Source organism: Wasmannia auropunctata, unplaced genomic scaffold (assembly GCF_000956235.1).
Source record: "Wasmannia auropunctata unplaced genomic scaffold, wasmannia.A_1.0 LD335977.1, whole genome shotgun sequence".
NCBI lineage: Eukaryota > Metazoa > Arthropoda > Insecta > Hymenoptera > Formicidae > Wasmannia > Wasmannia auropunctata.
Genome location: NW_012026913.1, coordinates 390,521 through 407,646, shown reverse-complemented (window position 1 = coordinate 407,646; position 17,126 = coordinate 390,521). Strand labels below are relative to the sequence as shown.

General features: G+C 37.0%; 2 protein-coding genes across 3 annotated transcripts in view; one reads left to right on the top strand and one right to left on the bottom strand.

Annotated features, from left to right (window-relative positions):
• Positions 1 to 234: 234 nt before the first annotated feature.
• On the bottom strand, positions 235 to 2,711 carry LOC105454657 (methyltransferase-like protein 14 homolog). Its single transcript, XM_011697441.1, has 5 exons — positions 2,240 to 2,711; positions 1,960 to 2,136; positions 1,567 to 1,884; positions 955 to 1,337; positions 235 to 563 (listed from the first exon to the last, which is right to left on the bottom strand). The coding sequence occupies exons 1-5, from the start codon at positions 2,303 to 2,305 to the stop codon at positions 326 to 328; spliced, it is 1,182 nt and encodes a 393-aa protein (XP_011695743.1). The 5' UTR covers positions 2,306 to 2,711; the 3' UTR covers positions 235 to 325.
• Positions 2,712 to 5,882: 3,171 nt separating this feature from the next.
• Positions 5,883 to 17,126, top strand: part of LOC105454655 (protein bicaudal C homolog 1-B) — a 35,941-nt gene continuing 24,697 nt past the window's right edge. Inside the window, exons 1-3 of one of the 2 annotated variants that reach the window (XM_011697429.1) lie at positions 5,883 to 5,898; positions 7,092 to 7,381; positions 9,542 to 9,576. In XM_011697429.1, the coding sequence (XP_011695731.1) occupies positions 7,153 to 7,381; positions 9,542 to 9,576 (264 nt within the window). In that variant the 5' untranslated portion in view covers positions 5,883 to 5,898; positions 7,092 to 7,152. The remainder of the gene's footprint in view (positions 5,899 to 7,091; positions 7,382 to 9,541; positions 9,577 to 17,126) is intronic. The other variant, XM_011697430.1, reaches the window with a different exon arrangement.

Sequence of the window (17,126 nt, the reverse complement as noted above, 5' to 3'; positions counted from 1 at the left end):
ATTAAAATATAAATATATGCAACTTTGCGAAAATAATTTTAAATAGATTATAAAAATCTTATATTTTTAGGCGAAAAATTCGCTAGATATTTGTGTGTATGTGATATTGACAAATAGGCAGGCTCAATAATTCTATCAAGTTCACTATGAATAGATTGATTTTGATTTTGTGTAAAAATTTTGTTAAAAAATTGAAATATTTCATGGCGCAAAGGAGGAAGAACACATCTCGTGTGTCTTCATAATTATTTATATATTTATATTTTCAGATTTCTTACATCTATTGTAATGTTCGAAAGACATACACTGCTGGATTCTGATCTATTTATCTCCCTCTGCCTCTACCACGATTAAAGCCTCCTCTTCCACGGCCGGATACTTTCCCCTTTGGCGGCGGTGACTTCGGTCTGAGCGCTTCTATCCTTTCAGTGCAGCCGGTAGTGATCTGACCGTTGGCAAAGTAACTCTGATATAGGTCCGCGTTGAAATTAGTGTTTGTTAATTCTGGACCGACGGTGAGCCAACCAGGTCTAATGGTGCTATCACGACCAAAGAGATGCAACCTGAATGAGAACAGAATGATTAATTTGAATAAAGATGATATTTTCTAAGAAAAAAATAGATAGAAAAAGGATTTAAAGTCAAAATCTTTTTAGAACTTCAAGTATTACATCTTTAATAAAAAATTCGACTCCATGTATATTTCTTAAATAATTCCAAATAATTTTTAGTGTTCAATAATGTCTTACATTTATCATTATTCATATTTATTTTTAACAAAAATATCAATAGAAATATTTCAAAATTTACATAATTGACAACTTGATTATCATGTAAAAATATAAATTCTATTAAAATAAGAAAAATCTATTGTACATTTATTGCAAAATAACACAAGTTGATTTATATATTCCAAAAGGAAGTTGAAAGTTTTGTATTTGTACATTTTCGTACCTTCTTCGGCCGAGGCAGAAGTGCTCGATGATGTGAAAAATCTCTACAGGTTTCTCAATGGATCCATAATCGGGCTCCTCGGATATAATGAGATCGATATCGACATTGGCGTGAATAAAATCTCCGTCCGTGGAGCGCCGCACCGTTCCCTTGATACCCATAAGACAGTGCTCCTTCGTTCTCTGCAGCACCGCTTTACTGTCCAGATTCTTGCTGTGACCCGGATTGTTGATGTTGGTGCGGATCCAACAGATATCCTCGCAACGGCGGAAGCCCCACTTGCGGAGACAAAATCGTCCCATGTCCAGTCCGTCGCTGCTACCGCACCATAGAAATACGAAGCTGCGATTTGCGGCCACCTCACCGATATCCAACTCCATTATCTGCGCGAGAATTATTTGCATTAATGACAACTATTAATCTCATCTAAAAAGTGAACTCAAAATGGAGAAAGTAGAAATCACAAATAATTCTATTTAATGTTATTTATTTCGTTAATGAAAAAAAAGTGAATTTTTCGTAAGAAAACGTTAATTTAAAAAACAAAATCTTATTTCTTTAAATAAAAATTTAAAGTAGTTTAAACGTAATTAAGTGTGATGGAAGACTAACTTGGTCCCAATTCCAAAGTTGCACATTGGTCGCGCCACATGTTCTCTGATACTCTTCCAGAGGTGGCTCTATAAGAATGACATCAAATTTACAATTGAGCTCTTTCAGATTGTAGGACAGCAGGTCTGTCTTTAGGTACATTGGTGGAGTCGCGGTCTCCGCGATTAGATCGTCTTTCAGCTTGATCAGCTCGCGAAGCTTTGGGTATTCTTCGAATCTGTCCGCCAGACCCACGTCCCTGATAAAATTCTGCGGCCGCTGACCGGTGTCAATGAAGTGCTGACAGTAGTCATTGTGCGGATTCGACGATTGCGTTCCCTTCGCATAAAACAAGAATATCTTAGACCTACAATATCTCAAACACGAAATCAAGCGTCAGGCGTTGGTGAATACCTTCAAGAACGTCGAGGAATCCTTATATACAATCTCGTCCGTCGGTACGACGTCGTCTTTCAAATCCTTGACCGCGCTGTCGGACTTGTCGTTGGAGAGCCTGCCTCTCTTCTTCTGCGTATCCTCCACATCCGTTCCGAGAATCTGCCGCAGTTCGTCCACGCTTGAAACTCCCAGCTGAAGGGGCAAACACACGTGAGGATATTGGCGCTTAATTAACCTCAAAAAAAAAAAAAAAGACCGCGGCATTTCTCCTTCAAGAGAAAATCCCGGCACTCACCGTCTGGGCCAAGAGCTTCTTGCGTTTCTGAGAGCGTTCCCAACGTGCCTGCAGCATCGTTTGCATCCTCGTTCACGTCGCGAGTGTCAGGAACATGGTCAGGGAAGTTCTCGCGTCTCACATGGCAAAATCACATCGTCGGTGCCGGGAGGAGAAGCTGAAGAGCGACGGACGGGCGGAACGTGATTCGCGTTGCTCGCGAAAAGAGTCTACCTCGACAATTTGGACGGTGCTGTCTCGTCCAAGAGCAACGAGGGAAATCTCATTCTCGATTTATCCGCCTTCCAGCCTCCCCGTTCTCTTCATAACACGGCGTCCTCTATTTTCTCCTTTATTCCCCGCGCGTTCCTCAGATACTTTATTCGCTTTCAGAAACTTCGAAAAAAATTGCCAATATCGTGAACATGCCTAACCTAATCTTCTGTTGGATGCCGACATGACGCGCGACGTATGTCAGCGATTGACAACAAGCCTCGCCCCGCTCGCCCGACGCCAGGCGAGGCAATCGGCAATATCGAGGTTACGCTGCCTGATGACTGTGTCGGTAATGACGCTGGCTGCATTTACCGCTACTCTGGTGACACACATGACGTTGCAAATTGTGAGTAAAATTATTTACGTGGCCTTATTTATATACAAAATATAGAATAATACATACAAGAAACAAATTTGATAAAATACAATTTGACAATAATATAATCACTGTGTCGCACCGTCGATCGTATCATTTGCTAGTATGATTATTTGTTGAAAGTATATATATCTTAAATATATACTTAAATAGTTCTCAAATATATCGGTTAATTTTTGTTATCAAAATCTGATTTTAAGTTAATAAAAAAATATTTGTGCATAAAAGATTTGATGCGCCATGTGTACGTATATGTATATACAGATAAATGTGATGCATGGAAATTAAAATGATAATAATGGCTTTCGTTTTATATATATATACATATATATATATTAAATATTGTACGTATACTGAATTTATAAAATTTATGATTTAAGGGAGAACTAAGATCGTGTATTAAAATATTACAGCATCAAGCGAATGAAAAAGGGAAAAAAAGACAAAAAAATTTTAGCAACCTCATCAAGTAATTTTAGTCCTCGACTCTCATTATGTTAAGTGCTGCAAAAATTATTCAGATAAAAAGACTCCATTATTTCCTCATTTTGCTCGTTATCTCCATTTTCGTTTTACGAAACGTTTTACCGCTTTGTTGCACAATAATTACAGTATTATTACATATAACAGATATACATATCATATATAAATATGCCATAGACGTGGCCTGGCAAATATTTGAGAAATAAACGTACGTGTCGTTTCGAAAGAAAAAGAGAGAAAGAGAAAATCAGAAAAAGAGAAAGAGAGACAAAAGAACCTGGACTATATGTATAGAGGAAATATGTGCTTAATGGGTAAAAAACGCACAAACAGTGCGACGCAGCACTCATTGTGTCAATAGAAAAGAATACCTATGCCGAATCAAAAAAAATCGCCATCAGTGCGACACGCTGAACGAAAAACAAGATGTAACTCGATGCAACCAAGTAAAAAACTCATGACATGCAATGAAAAAAAGTGGAAAATAGGAAATTGGAGAAAAATTTTCTGTATCCACATTTATATGTGGAGAGATTAAGAGGTGATCCGAATGCGGACATTGTCAGAGAGGACGAAGAAAAAAAAGGAAAGGGAAGTCAGGGAATCAGCGAAATTTCTAGTTTGAGAAACGGGGGTGCATGTCCTTTGAGGGAACCACCGCGGCGCTCAGTGGAAAAGAGGGGCTGCGGTCAGCCAGAGGAATTGGCGACGCACGGTGGAGAACCGCGTTGGCCGGACGACGGAATCGACGGCGGCACCGACCATCCAGATAACGCCGGGGATCCACGTCACGCGCATTCGCCAGGTGAATCGAGCGAAGGAACGGGCCGTCGCACACGTCGTCGCCGCAGTGCAGCACGCGGCTGGCTCTCCGCTCCCGCGTGCGTGCATCGGTGACCGTTTTCAAATTGACGCGCGATCGGTACGCGCGGCTCTTCCGCCGGCCCGGCCGCTAATCGACGCGCATGGATCACGCCGGAAAGAGAAAGAGAGAGGTACATATCAAATTCCAACGCTGAGTGAGCAAATATATATATATTTTTGTCGAATTTATGGTCGCTTAATTGTGCTTGAAATTTATGTCGCGCAGAGATAAATAAAGTTAAAAATCTCTCGTCGAGGAAATTTAATTTTATCTCTCCGTTATTACGAAGGAATTACGAAGGAATCGTATTAACATAGCATTACTGCAGTTGTTGACAAATTTTAAACTAGATGTACATTACGTATCGTGTGATCGGTAAGATTGTCACGAATAATTCCATCCTTCCTAAATTTACGGGATCAACAACGAAAAGCGGATAAGATTATATAATTATTATTCTTTCTAGTCAAAGAATTTATACGTTAAACTGTCTATACATTTGACCATTACGGAAATATAAGATTTACAAAACAAACATTATACGTCAACGAGGGATTTTTCTCGCATATTTTTCTCCACCCCTCCCCGAACGGGTCTCCGTGGAATTTCGTCTGCACGCGCCCGTACGTTTCCCTTCCCACCTTCGTGACTTCGCCCCTCGTTCTCCAATTGGCGTAAGCGCGAGATCGTTTCGAAAATGAATGTCGACGCGCCGAACGTGTAATACACGCCGCGTTCTTCGACATGTGTCCAGGAAAACAATTTTTTGCCGGCGTTCTCTCGTTGGCAAAGATCTCCGCTGTATACGCGTATATGTGTACACACATACATACGTATAATGTATCATACAACGACGCGTTTGGTAGCAGGCGCGTATGCCGGCAGCGATGTCGAGCCTGTCGGGGCGGTGAGGAGCGTTTCTTGGGAGCACGAGGATAGCACGATGGTAAAAACCGGGTGAATCGGTGCCGGTGCCACGTGCCGCGATTGGCCATCGACCCTCCACGGTGGTCGACTCTTACCCTGAAAATCGGTCCGAATTCCGGGAAACGGTGCCGGTACCCCTCGCGTCTCACCCCCCCTCCGGGGTAACTCCCCTTTTACTTGTGTACCATTGCCATATTTTGTTTACACCGCGCCGCACACCGCGTCGGTCGATCGCCCGATCGCTCGCTCGCTCGCACGCTCGCTCGCTCGCTCGCGCGGATTGCAACGACAGGTTACAGCGCTGCCGCCGATCGAGTTGGACGGCAGCAGCGGCGAGGACGAGGACCAGACCCGGGACGAAGAGGACCAGAGAGCCCACCGGCGGGACCAGGCACCAGGCCCCGCGGCACACCATCGCCCGGATAACTCGATAGATCGACGCGGCAGTGCCATCGTGCAGGTCAGTTCGGGCGACAGTGATGTGAAGTGTTATAACAGACACTCATTTATATATCCCCGGATATATAAATTTACGTCCCTCCGGGTATCTAGGTCTCTGCATCCTCCAGGATGTACTCGGATATACCCGCGTCTTCGTCGCGACGACGCACCGCTATCTCTGTTTTAGTCTCGAAATAATTTGTGACTATATTTAGGCGCTCGTTTTATAAGTTATACTCTTCGGTATTTCAAATCGACAGTTCCGCGCGACGAGGTGATGTTATTCCGAAGAGCCGCCAGCACTCCCCGTTTGTACGTTTGACCTAATACCGGATATTTATATTTGACGATGCAGTGTATGTGTGTGTACGTGTGTCGCCGAGATACGTCCGCAAAATTAACACGGGAATAAAGCATTTGGTTCGAAAATCAAAATACCTTTCTATATCACTACCTTCCACATTCCGGATGCACATTTCCGGAGGGCATTACCTTCAAATTAAAGAATGATATCCTCACAACTTCCTAGAGCTTGAGACTCCTCCAGGAAGAACTGAAAATCGAAAGCAATACGTTTAACAATTTGCCGATTTTTCAAACTCGAAGATTCTATCGATGCCTTTTCGTCCCCTCAATTTCGGAATTCGAGAAAAATAGAGCATGACTTCTAAAAATAAATAATTATTCTATTATTGTTATTATTATTATTATTATATTTATAACTGCAAATGCAATTAATTGGTTAGTTTAATTGGCTACAATAGTTCGTCGAACTTGCCGGACTGACTCTCTGTAGAGTATAAAGTTACGTCTACGTGACTCTTCGTGATTGGTATTGCCTACGTGATGTTTACCTTTTTTTCGCGTTGACTATGAACCATGTAGAAGTAAACAAGCCATTTCTTGCTCGGAATAATGAAGGAATTTCGGCGAATTTGCTGCATGCGGAAGAAAACGTTAAGTTTTGTAAACGAATAAGAGCTTCTAGAGTTATAGACAATTCGAAATTTTGTGCGCGTTCTCCGAGTAGATTTTTTACTCGGCAGGTATGCTTATTATATCCGACATAAGATATAAATTATGCGCTGAAGAGACGGTTCACGTGATTAAACCATCGTGGCGGGCACGTGGATGGTATCCTGCCACATGATCGCATTTTTTCGCGGGTCATCGCGAGCAACAAAAATCGCCTTAAAAACAAGAATCACATGGGAGCGGGCTCAAACACGTGCTGGCATTAAATGCGTATATTTAAACGCATACCGAGAACGAGAATTCGAAATCTTCGCGTCCTTCCTGCCATCCTACGCGATAATAATTCTAAATGGGACGTTCCGTGTGAAAGCTTCATTGGAATGGAATGTGGGCTCCCTACCTTTCAGAGTCCTAACAAAGATGTTATTTAATATTATCGTCTCGCTATCGATTCTTCGGAAAATACCTGCAGAACAAATAAGCAATGCCTAATAATTTCTATTTTGAATTTTTCTATTTCTTGTTGGCAGCGTCGCGACGTGGTGAGGTAGGCGGAGGTCGCGGCGGACACGTCTCTCGTCGAACGGCAAGATGAGGCCCGACGAGATGGTGGTGAATACCGGTGAGCCACGGCGGGCGGCGGAAACGATGTCGGAGACATCGGAGGGCACCGCGACCACCAGTGTGTCCGGCAAGTCCGGCTTCGAGAGCCGCGAGGAGCTGCGTGACCTCGCGGCCCTGCTGGGCATCAGTGACCCCGAGGATTTGCATCAGGAACGCTTCCGCGTGGATCGCCGCAAGCTAGAGCAGATGCTTCTCGGTAAGTGTGCGCGAGAGGTACGAGAGATCGATACGCAGCTAAATTTAGCGGAATCGACAAATGCATTGATACCGTATATAAAATGGCATGCAAATGTTCCAGATTCAGAATCATTTTTAGCAGCAAATTTAAGTTGGATTAAAAAAAGTGAAAGAATATAGAATAATAACGGAAAAATAAAAGAAAAAGAAATTCTACAATTCTGTACTATATCAATTCTCTATTTATAATTCTATATTAGAGAAAGAGAGAAAGAGAGCCGTTTTCATTTTCTATATTACGTTACCATCAATTTTATTATCGCTATTCAATAATAACAGATTTTTTCAGATGTAATATAACATCCATATTTATTTTTAATATTTAAGTAATAATAAATTTTCATAAAAATCTCAATCAAATCTAGTAACATTTTTTTTATTATTAATAACACTTTTATTGATTGGATCGTAATTAATATTGAAAACAAAATGTTAATCCTTAAATTATAAATATAAAATTGGTTCCTTAAATTATATATATATATATAATTTTTTTTAAATATAATTCTTTCATTTTATTTTTATTCTGCAGTAAAATATTAGATTTAATGTCAAATTATTGAAATGATAAATCGATTGTGTTCATGAAATAGTATGTGACTATTAATAGAAAGCGAATTGAATCGAATAGGCAGTCATAAAGAATTTAGCTAATTTAAATGGCAACTGTATCAAGGACCAATCCAATCTGTCGTGACGTGACAGTCTCCCATGGCTGTCGCACTTTCTCCCGACCACCAATATCAGATTCCGTGAGTAGGTGGTTATCAAAGAAAGTCAAGACATTAACGGTCAGGGTAGACATTATAACGATCGAATAGTGCAACTTGTTTCCAAACTGTCAATTACCTGAAAATTTTTAACGCGAATTAAAAAGCAGTAAAATCATTTCATGAATATGTAATGAAATGTTGCCTTTCGGACAAGTTCTAAGTTTATGAATTCAGCGTTATATATTCAGCTGCTTTAATTTAACGCTAAATGCCACTGGTTTTGTTTCGGCCTCCAGTTTTCTGACGAAAATCTGCTACCTCGCGCGATCATCGCCACCGTATTCAGCGTTAAATTACGCGCCACGAATGGGCCACGACAATAACTTCGCCGTTATGTATTTCGCGTTTAATCCCCCCTTTTCTCACCTCATTCTTTCTCTCTCTCTCTCTCTCTCTCTCTCTCTTTCTTTCTCTCGATATAGCATACTAAGCACTCCGGTATCCTTTATCACTTTCATTGCTTCTGGAGTGTCTCTATAACGCTCGAGGAGCGAAACGAGTCACCGCGGTGTCTACTTTCGCTTTCCCGTCGAACATAGACTTGATTCCTTTTCGCTGTCTTTCCGCGACGACGAAAGCATTCGCGATTTGCGAAAAATTTTCCGACAAATTGAACCGAACAACAAAACATTTTCACACTGTTGTGTTTTAAATATTAAGAATTTAAAAACAGTCTTTACTAAAATAAAGTTTTCTTATACGTAAATATTAGTACGATTGATTTTTGATAAAAAAAAGAATCAAGATTAAGATTAAGATTAAGATCGAAAATTATTGCTATTATAGGCTAATGAATACAAAAGTAAGGAAACATTCTTTTAAATGTCTTTTGCATCATCTAATAATTTTAAATCGTAATACATTCTTATTTTTAATGCAATCGTTAATTTTTTTTGTTCGAATGTCAAGTCTATCAACGTGATTAGATAGAGCCAGGAAATGTAGCAGCAATTTCTTGTTCGGTTTGCTGCCGCTATTTGCATTCGCGAATGGCATACCTGGAACTATACGATTTAAATAGATGTCTTGTTTGTAAACGGGATTACAGAGCAGCTGTCAAGTCACAGTGTTTTTCGCGCCTTGTAATATCGTTCAGTCGATCGCGATGTAATGGCGTATAAATTTACTTTGCTTACGGAATACGTGTATTTTTATACCGATACGCGGAACGGAAGTCCGCGATTATATAGATTAATTTAACTTATCGCGAAAGCGAGAGGCAAGAGTTACATCATAAACATGTGACGATATAATAAAATTAAGATAAATAACGATAGGCAGGAAGAGAGATAATCGCCATGTTTGAATGACTTTTCAATGTTTTAATTTTATCTTTGCATTTATAGGTGATGTCAAACCGGCGGATACTTTCTTCCATGGCGTGAGTTCTTTTTTTTATTCCTTTTATGTGATCGATTAATCTCTCTAGTTATACATAAATATAATCAAGATATAAGCATTGCGAAATGCAAAGGAAACCAAGTAAAATATTTTTAAGATTAATATGTTTTAGAGAATTCCATATCTCTTGAAATTAATCATTTAAAAATCCTCGATTTATTCAATTTTTATATAACATTATTTTTTTATATAGAATAATTTTTTTTTAATACGAAGAAACAAACGAAATAGAAAATTGCTTGAACAAAAAAGATTTCGGAACAATATATAGTTAATAAATAAATCGAATAATTAATTAAATTCCAATTAGTATTAAATGTTCAACAATAATTTTAATATATTGAAAGATCAGCGCTGAATGTTGACATCTCGTTGATTTTCTGTTTGCTTGCTTATAAATCCCGGTACGAAAAGTGAAGTCTCATCGCGAAGATTTCATTGATCGATTAGTGAGAACTTTCTATCCAACGATTGCTGACAAGCGACACGTAAGATAGATCGCTTATTTCATGATGCAACTCCTTTCTCTTGACCACAAAAGATTTTTTTTAGTGCAAGATCAGTAAAAGTTCCTTGCTATTTGCGTTGGCTTATTTTTATCTCGTTAAAGTGAGTTTCTTATAAAACATCGGTATAATTGGATATAATTGGATATTTATAAATTAAGTAAAATTAATTATTAAAATAAATCTTTATGAGATTGACTCTTTTTATAACGTTAGTTTATCAAATTTAAGAAAACAGTGTTTAGAACAATATTCCAAATAATAGGTTATTTATATCACAGTTAACTCGCTATAAATTACTGTAATAAATACAGTATAATAAATAGACGACTTAATTAAAAAGAAAAAAACATTGTTTTTCAGTATTACAGAGACACAAAAAAAATTACAACATATATTGTAATTTTGTCTGTTTGCGTGTCACTTGTAATTTTTTTGGTGTACATGATTTAGGTATATATGATAGCGGAAAATGTATGTATGTATATCTATAAACTCTCATAGTGCACAGAAAATTTCTGTAGCTTTCACTTTGTAAAAAGGAAACGTACAGACATACAATTATGACGAACTTCTTCATTTAATTACCATAATAATCATTTTCGACATAAAGTCGGATTTCATACCGGGTAACAGACAGCGAAATTAAATTTCTCCTTTTTTTTCATGCCATGTTTACACGACAGGACAACTAGTTTCTACGGCAAAAGAAGGAAGTATGGGAGATATAAAATATAAGCGAAGATATATACATATATAAAAGTTAATATACGAGCCGGCAAACCGACGAATGTCCATACAGCACACATTATTGCAGGTGTAATATTTATAACTTATAAAATTTCACAAGACAAATTCATAGATTTGTTTTCGTGATATGCCGAAGGGATAAATAGAAGTTTAATTGACTTGGCCGACTTCGATAATCGCATCTACAGGATTGCCGACGTGGGCGAGTTGTCTCGTTGTCGAGGCACCGTGCGTCGCACTGACCTTGCGATTATGCGAAAGCGAAAGAGTCTATTTTTAAGTATTTTCGCCTCCTGTACTGCCTCCACCTCTTCTCTCTCATTCTCGCGATAACTCGCGTTACGTCGAGCGAACTGCGACTGTTCGCGCAATACGATTTCTGCACTGATAACGGCGACGATACGTGAGCTTCTCCCCTTCCGAGATTTCGCCAACTTAATCGCTGAATACAATTTTTATACATGGTTTCTCATAATCGAGAGAGGCTTTATTTAATTTCATATGATTTTTTTTATCTCTAATTTTCCTACTTCTTTCGCGTATTTCTTTTTCGAAAACAATCATGAGAAGAAATTGTAGGAAGAAGAGGATTTTTATATGAATACAATATAAATAATAAAAGATGAAATATCTTATAAAATGTAAAAGGCTGTAAATCATAAATCACCAAGAGAAAGACTTTATAGATGAAATTAAGTTTCTATCAAGTCAAAATCGATGGGGATACCGAATTGCTTGATACTTCAATTAAAACTCCGGAACGATCTCATATTGTAAGAGTTTGAAGTATTAATGTCAATTAATCTTGCAGTCGTCAAAGTTATGCTAGATATTTACAGTAACTGCGATTGGATTATTGCAATGAAATGGACAGTTGCTCCGTGCGCGTGTTTACTGTGAAAAAATTAGTAGCAAACGATTTCTTGAATGCGCCGACGACGAAAAATCTGGATTACGACGCGGAGAAATCCGCGAACGAGCGCGTAAAGGAACTCGTTCTCTCCTTCGTTTTCTTCCTCGTCATGATAACGTAACTCGAAATTACAATCGTAGAGCGAAATGAGCCCGCAGCAGGAAGCTTACGATTCGGACGTAACACCGCATACTTTCTCCGTCCTCTCGCCCCGTCCCTTTCGCTCGCCCGACAGCTCGACAGAGAAAACCGATCGAGTTTGCGACCGCACGGGGATCGCGGGTCTCGCAGCGATGAGAGGATAATTGAGGAAACGCGTAATCGGATAACGCCGTGAATCGGGAAACATCGAGGGCCAAACACGTACTTGTCTCTCATTAAATTCGGTTCGAATCGAAATCAAATTCGGGAGAAGAGAATTCTAAGCTAAAATAAAATAATAATAATAATAATAATAATGAAATCATGTGATTTACATATATATCACGAGGATGTACAATCTAATCGCAATTATTGTAAATATTTAGCATAACTTTGACAACTGCAAGATATTAATTGTTATTAATACTTTAAACTCTTTAACAATATAATCTTTAACAACATTAAATATATAATAATTTTTTATTTTTCTACATTTTATAATGTACAAACTTGACTTTACCAAAAATTCGACAACTCACGAACTATTCCATGTAGCGCTTTTTTGTAATATAATTTCTCATAAGCAACGTATTAATGATTGAATGAGGAAGTTAGTCGGCGGAAGGGAGAAATTCCGCCTATCGGAAAAATCGGACAGATGAATGAGAGATGAGTGTATGTGTGAATTAAAGAGATAAATTAAAACGTCGCGAAAAGACTGCGGCGATAAGACCGCGGCCCGTGATGCCTCACAAGAGCCGTTCACTAAGCAAGTTCGAAGGCAAGTTCGTGCTTATCCTTATCACCTTTGCACGACCGTTGCGTAAACGAGGAGGGGAGCCCTGGAAATACACCGGTCGATTATTTATAGAGCGGTTTTAACGCTCGGTACCGCATCCTCCCCTCGCCTTTTAAGCAATTCCATGGCGCGATACGCGAATACCCGGTATTATCGCCAATGTACGTGAAAAATTTTGCCGAACTCGCGTCGTATATAGTATGACACACTTCAAATATGCCTACATTGATCTCTCTCTCTCTCTCTCTCCTCTCTCGTTTCCTCCCGATGACGATATCGCCACGTTAATTATAGCGCCATGGCGTAATCCTTGACCGCTGTTGGCTCTCCGATGCCGATAACAACGAGTGAGATATCGCGCATTGCTAGTCGGCGCTTCATTAATTAATGTCCGCGTGCATATTGCCTCTTCGGTGAGGCATATTGATTTTGCAGATTGCTCAGAAATCCTAAATTAGCATGAATAATGTAGTTGCTGTGATAGGATTTCGTCACGATCAATTCTTCGATATATGTGACCATTTTTAATTCAAATTTCCTATCTCAAATACGGGATATTCGAGAAGATAATCGATGCTTTGTTATCTTATGAAATGCTTTATCTTGCTAAATTAAATTACGGTCGTTTAATGGTTATTTTTACCATATAAAAACGTGCTAATTATTGTATTCTAAATTTAGTTTACACACACACACACACACTTTATAATAAAAAATAATCATTAACTGTTATCGTAATTTAATTTGGTAAGATAAATAAAGTATTCCTTGAGATAACGAATCATTGATTATATATATATATATATACATGTATAAAGAAAAAGAGAAACTATTATATATATTTTAACTTTGACCAATACATACACAATATAGACTTTTCAAATAGTAGTTAGATACATCACATTAATTTGCTGTAATTTGTTGTAATTGCCAATAATTCTTTCATTCGTTTTATTTGAATCCATCTTATAAAATGGAGTTCCTTTTGCGGGCAGACGTTTTAATTTTCACGATCACGTTTTTTCTTCTTCGCAGTTATCTTTTAATTTAGCCAAAGAAATGCAATCTCTGTCAAATATTATTCTGCCACTGATAGGAGATATGACTCTGTGTCACGTTTTAGAAACGTCATATTTTAATTTCTTCTTCAAGAGGATTACAATTGCCCCTTCGACATTGTTATATTATAATTAGGGATATTTATGATAACTTTGTATTATCCCTGCATTATTAACTAGCTTTATCACCGCGTTTTCTTTCGATACTTGCTGAATAATTTGTTAGAATCGACATTAATTTTGAATATCGATGTACTTAAAAATCACCAAAGTCACGTAACAATATATAATAAACAAATATATTATAACACGAGAACCGTTCAAATTTAAGTTATAATTCAATAATTATACAAAAATAAAAGAAACAGTAATGTAAGTCATATTTATTTTTCAATATAGTTTCCCTGTGATTTTCACCGGTATTATTGTTCCGGCAGCTTTTGTATTTTTTGAGAAAAATATCTTTTGTCGGATTTTAAATAGTATGTAAATGACGTAAGACTTTCGAAAAAGGTCGAAAAATCTAAGATAAAATCAGAGATAAATCATTGCAAGTGTTTGAGAATTCACAAATTTTTTTTGAGAAATGTTGGAACCGATGTATTGAAAATCTTATAACATGAATTCTGTGAATATTTAGGGTCGACTTTTCCTCTTCTCTATTTCAATCACGAGACCAATTTTCGTTTTAGCATTCTTGTGCTCATCTCAAAGCCACGCGTCATTTTTTGCAATTCTCAAGGATATTGGAATGCTATCTTTCACATCAATAATATTTGCTAAACTCGACCGGCAAAGAGCTTGTTTTCCTACTCGAATGTTTGTTTCTTTCGCGATTTGCATGCACATCAAATCGATGAGAAACTATATGTTTGATTATTTGATATAGTTACTCATCTCTTAATTATCACAATTCTGAATGATAATTATCATAATATTGATCAACTATACACTTAATGCTGGCATTCTTGTTGAAATGTCGCCTTTTATCGATATTTTTTTAGGACAAAGCTGCACCTTCGAGAGAGAAATAAAATATAAAATATAGAGATAAAAGAAATCGCCCGAAAAGAAAGATGTCAGATTCTATTCGTAATTTAGTTATTTGATTTTTTATATTTAATTCTAAAATGTAGCACTTGGACGTGTAATGTCCAAAAATCTCATTATACATATGCATAACATATGTATAACATATGTATAACATATATACACAAATAGATTCAGTTCAAGATATTAAAATAAACTAAAATAAATGTCTATATAAATTTTTTAGAAATTTTTATGAATACAGACGAATGCGTGGAGCATAGAAGTGATTACTTCTATACATCTTTCGCGAAATTCGCGGGGAATAGCGATGATACAACCCACGATTTGTTTATCAGTTTCATATATAGCGCTTGTTTCTTCGAGCTAGTAATAATTCAGGCGATCACCCCCGTATGCTCAATCTTCGTGTCTTCGCAAAGTTTTATCTAGCGCATGCGTTCGTGAATGAACACATAAATTGCATAAGGCATGATTTCGCTCAAGCAGACCGCTCGAACACATCCGATGTTGATTCGTCGAACTAGATTCAGCGATTTGCTGAAATTATATGCGTAATCTGCCGCGATATACGCGGCCGAAGTGATTCGGAACGATGATAACGCGTGAAATGATAACAGTCAACATACATACATCGGCAACATATATCAGAGAGCTTTTCCAATATTTTAAGCCGGAGAATAATTGTAACTGCAACCGGACTGCGCATCAAGACTTCGATTAATTACTACTTATATCTCTATTAATTCCTTCGTAATTTCTAATTAAACTGTATGAAATTCTATATCTAATAAGTCGAGGAAGGAAATCTCAGACATGTATATTAAGAAAATTTTCGTGTTTTTTAATACCTAATGTATTAAAAACACATGCACGCGCGCGTATATTTAAATGCAGTGCACTATCTCGCTCTATAATAAGACACTTTGCACAAGTAAACACGTATACGTAATTTAATCTCTAGAATTTTTTTTAAGAATAATCGAATCGGTGAAAGTGTGATCGAGCTTCTTACGTACGCGAGTTTTGAATTGCGGTACGTGATAAGTCAGCATTTTGCGCAGCAATAACATACTGTACATATCGCCGATAGATAAAATCCCTATCAATTAAGTAATATCAGTAACTTCTCTCTTCAAATTGTTTGTTACACAAATGTAAATCAAGTGTTACTTAATTTCGATCGATTGATACAATCGGAATCAACTTGAAAATGAAAAAGGATGATGTTCCGTAAAGTTTTATCTTAATTTTTTCAATATTTTTTCCAATTTGCATTTGTAAGGCGAAATAAATTAGACCATAGTCAAACACTTGTTAAAGTATGACTAATACAGTTGAACAAAAATTGAAAAAAAAATGTTGAAGTATGTCACAATATTTTAAACGTTTGCAATTGTCTTTATCTACTCGTTGCGCAATTGATACATGCGATTAAAAGTATTTTCATATCGAGTCGGCCCTCACACATATTTATCTGGTTCCTATAATCAGCTACTTGTGCATGTTGAAGATAAAGACCCGCATGTCTTCGTGATAACTTCGCTCGATGCACGGTTTTTTCTCGATCTCACTAATTTTATTGAAAGAATACACAACTCGCAGAATTTCACTATCCGTTATTTGATTCCGTGAACAAAACAAAGATTTGGTATAAACGAAATGAAAAATAGTAGTAAAGAAAGATTAAAAAATTAAAAAATCTTATAATTTTACATGAAATCTCCATAATCATAGTTATGTAGCATGACATTCTTTTTGAAAATAAAGCTGTATTTTTTAACGAATTAATTTTAAATTCAATGTCTGAAATATTCAGCTTAAAATTGTATTTTTGATATATCAAATTTTTTAAATATTTAATCTGAAGAGTAACACAATCAAATAAAAAATAATAATATTTCTTATATTACATTAAAATCAATGACAGTTTGTGATGAAAGTAGAGACACAAAGACAAAAACAAGAAATAACTGAAAAATTCTGTAGATATATATATATAGAAGCATTCATTAAGAATTGACTTGACAAATCACAACCATCCGGAACCGATTTGATTCTTCTTGAAATATGTTGTTAAATACAAAAATCTAAAACATATTTTTTTTGTACGTGCAGAATTTCATGGTTAGGTGAAACATCTTTTTTGTAAAAAAAAAAAAAAGATGTTTTGTGTTTCGAAGCGAATATTGTTGGAAGTATAAAAGATACAACAAAATTTTTTAACAAAAATTATACAAAAAGTATACTTTCAAGTTGTAAAAAAAATTTGTTTTGTTTAACAAAATATTCAAAATTTTGTTAAATTTTTTT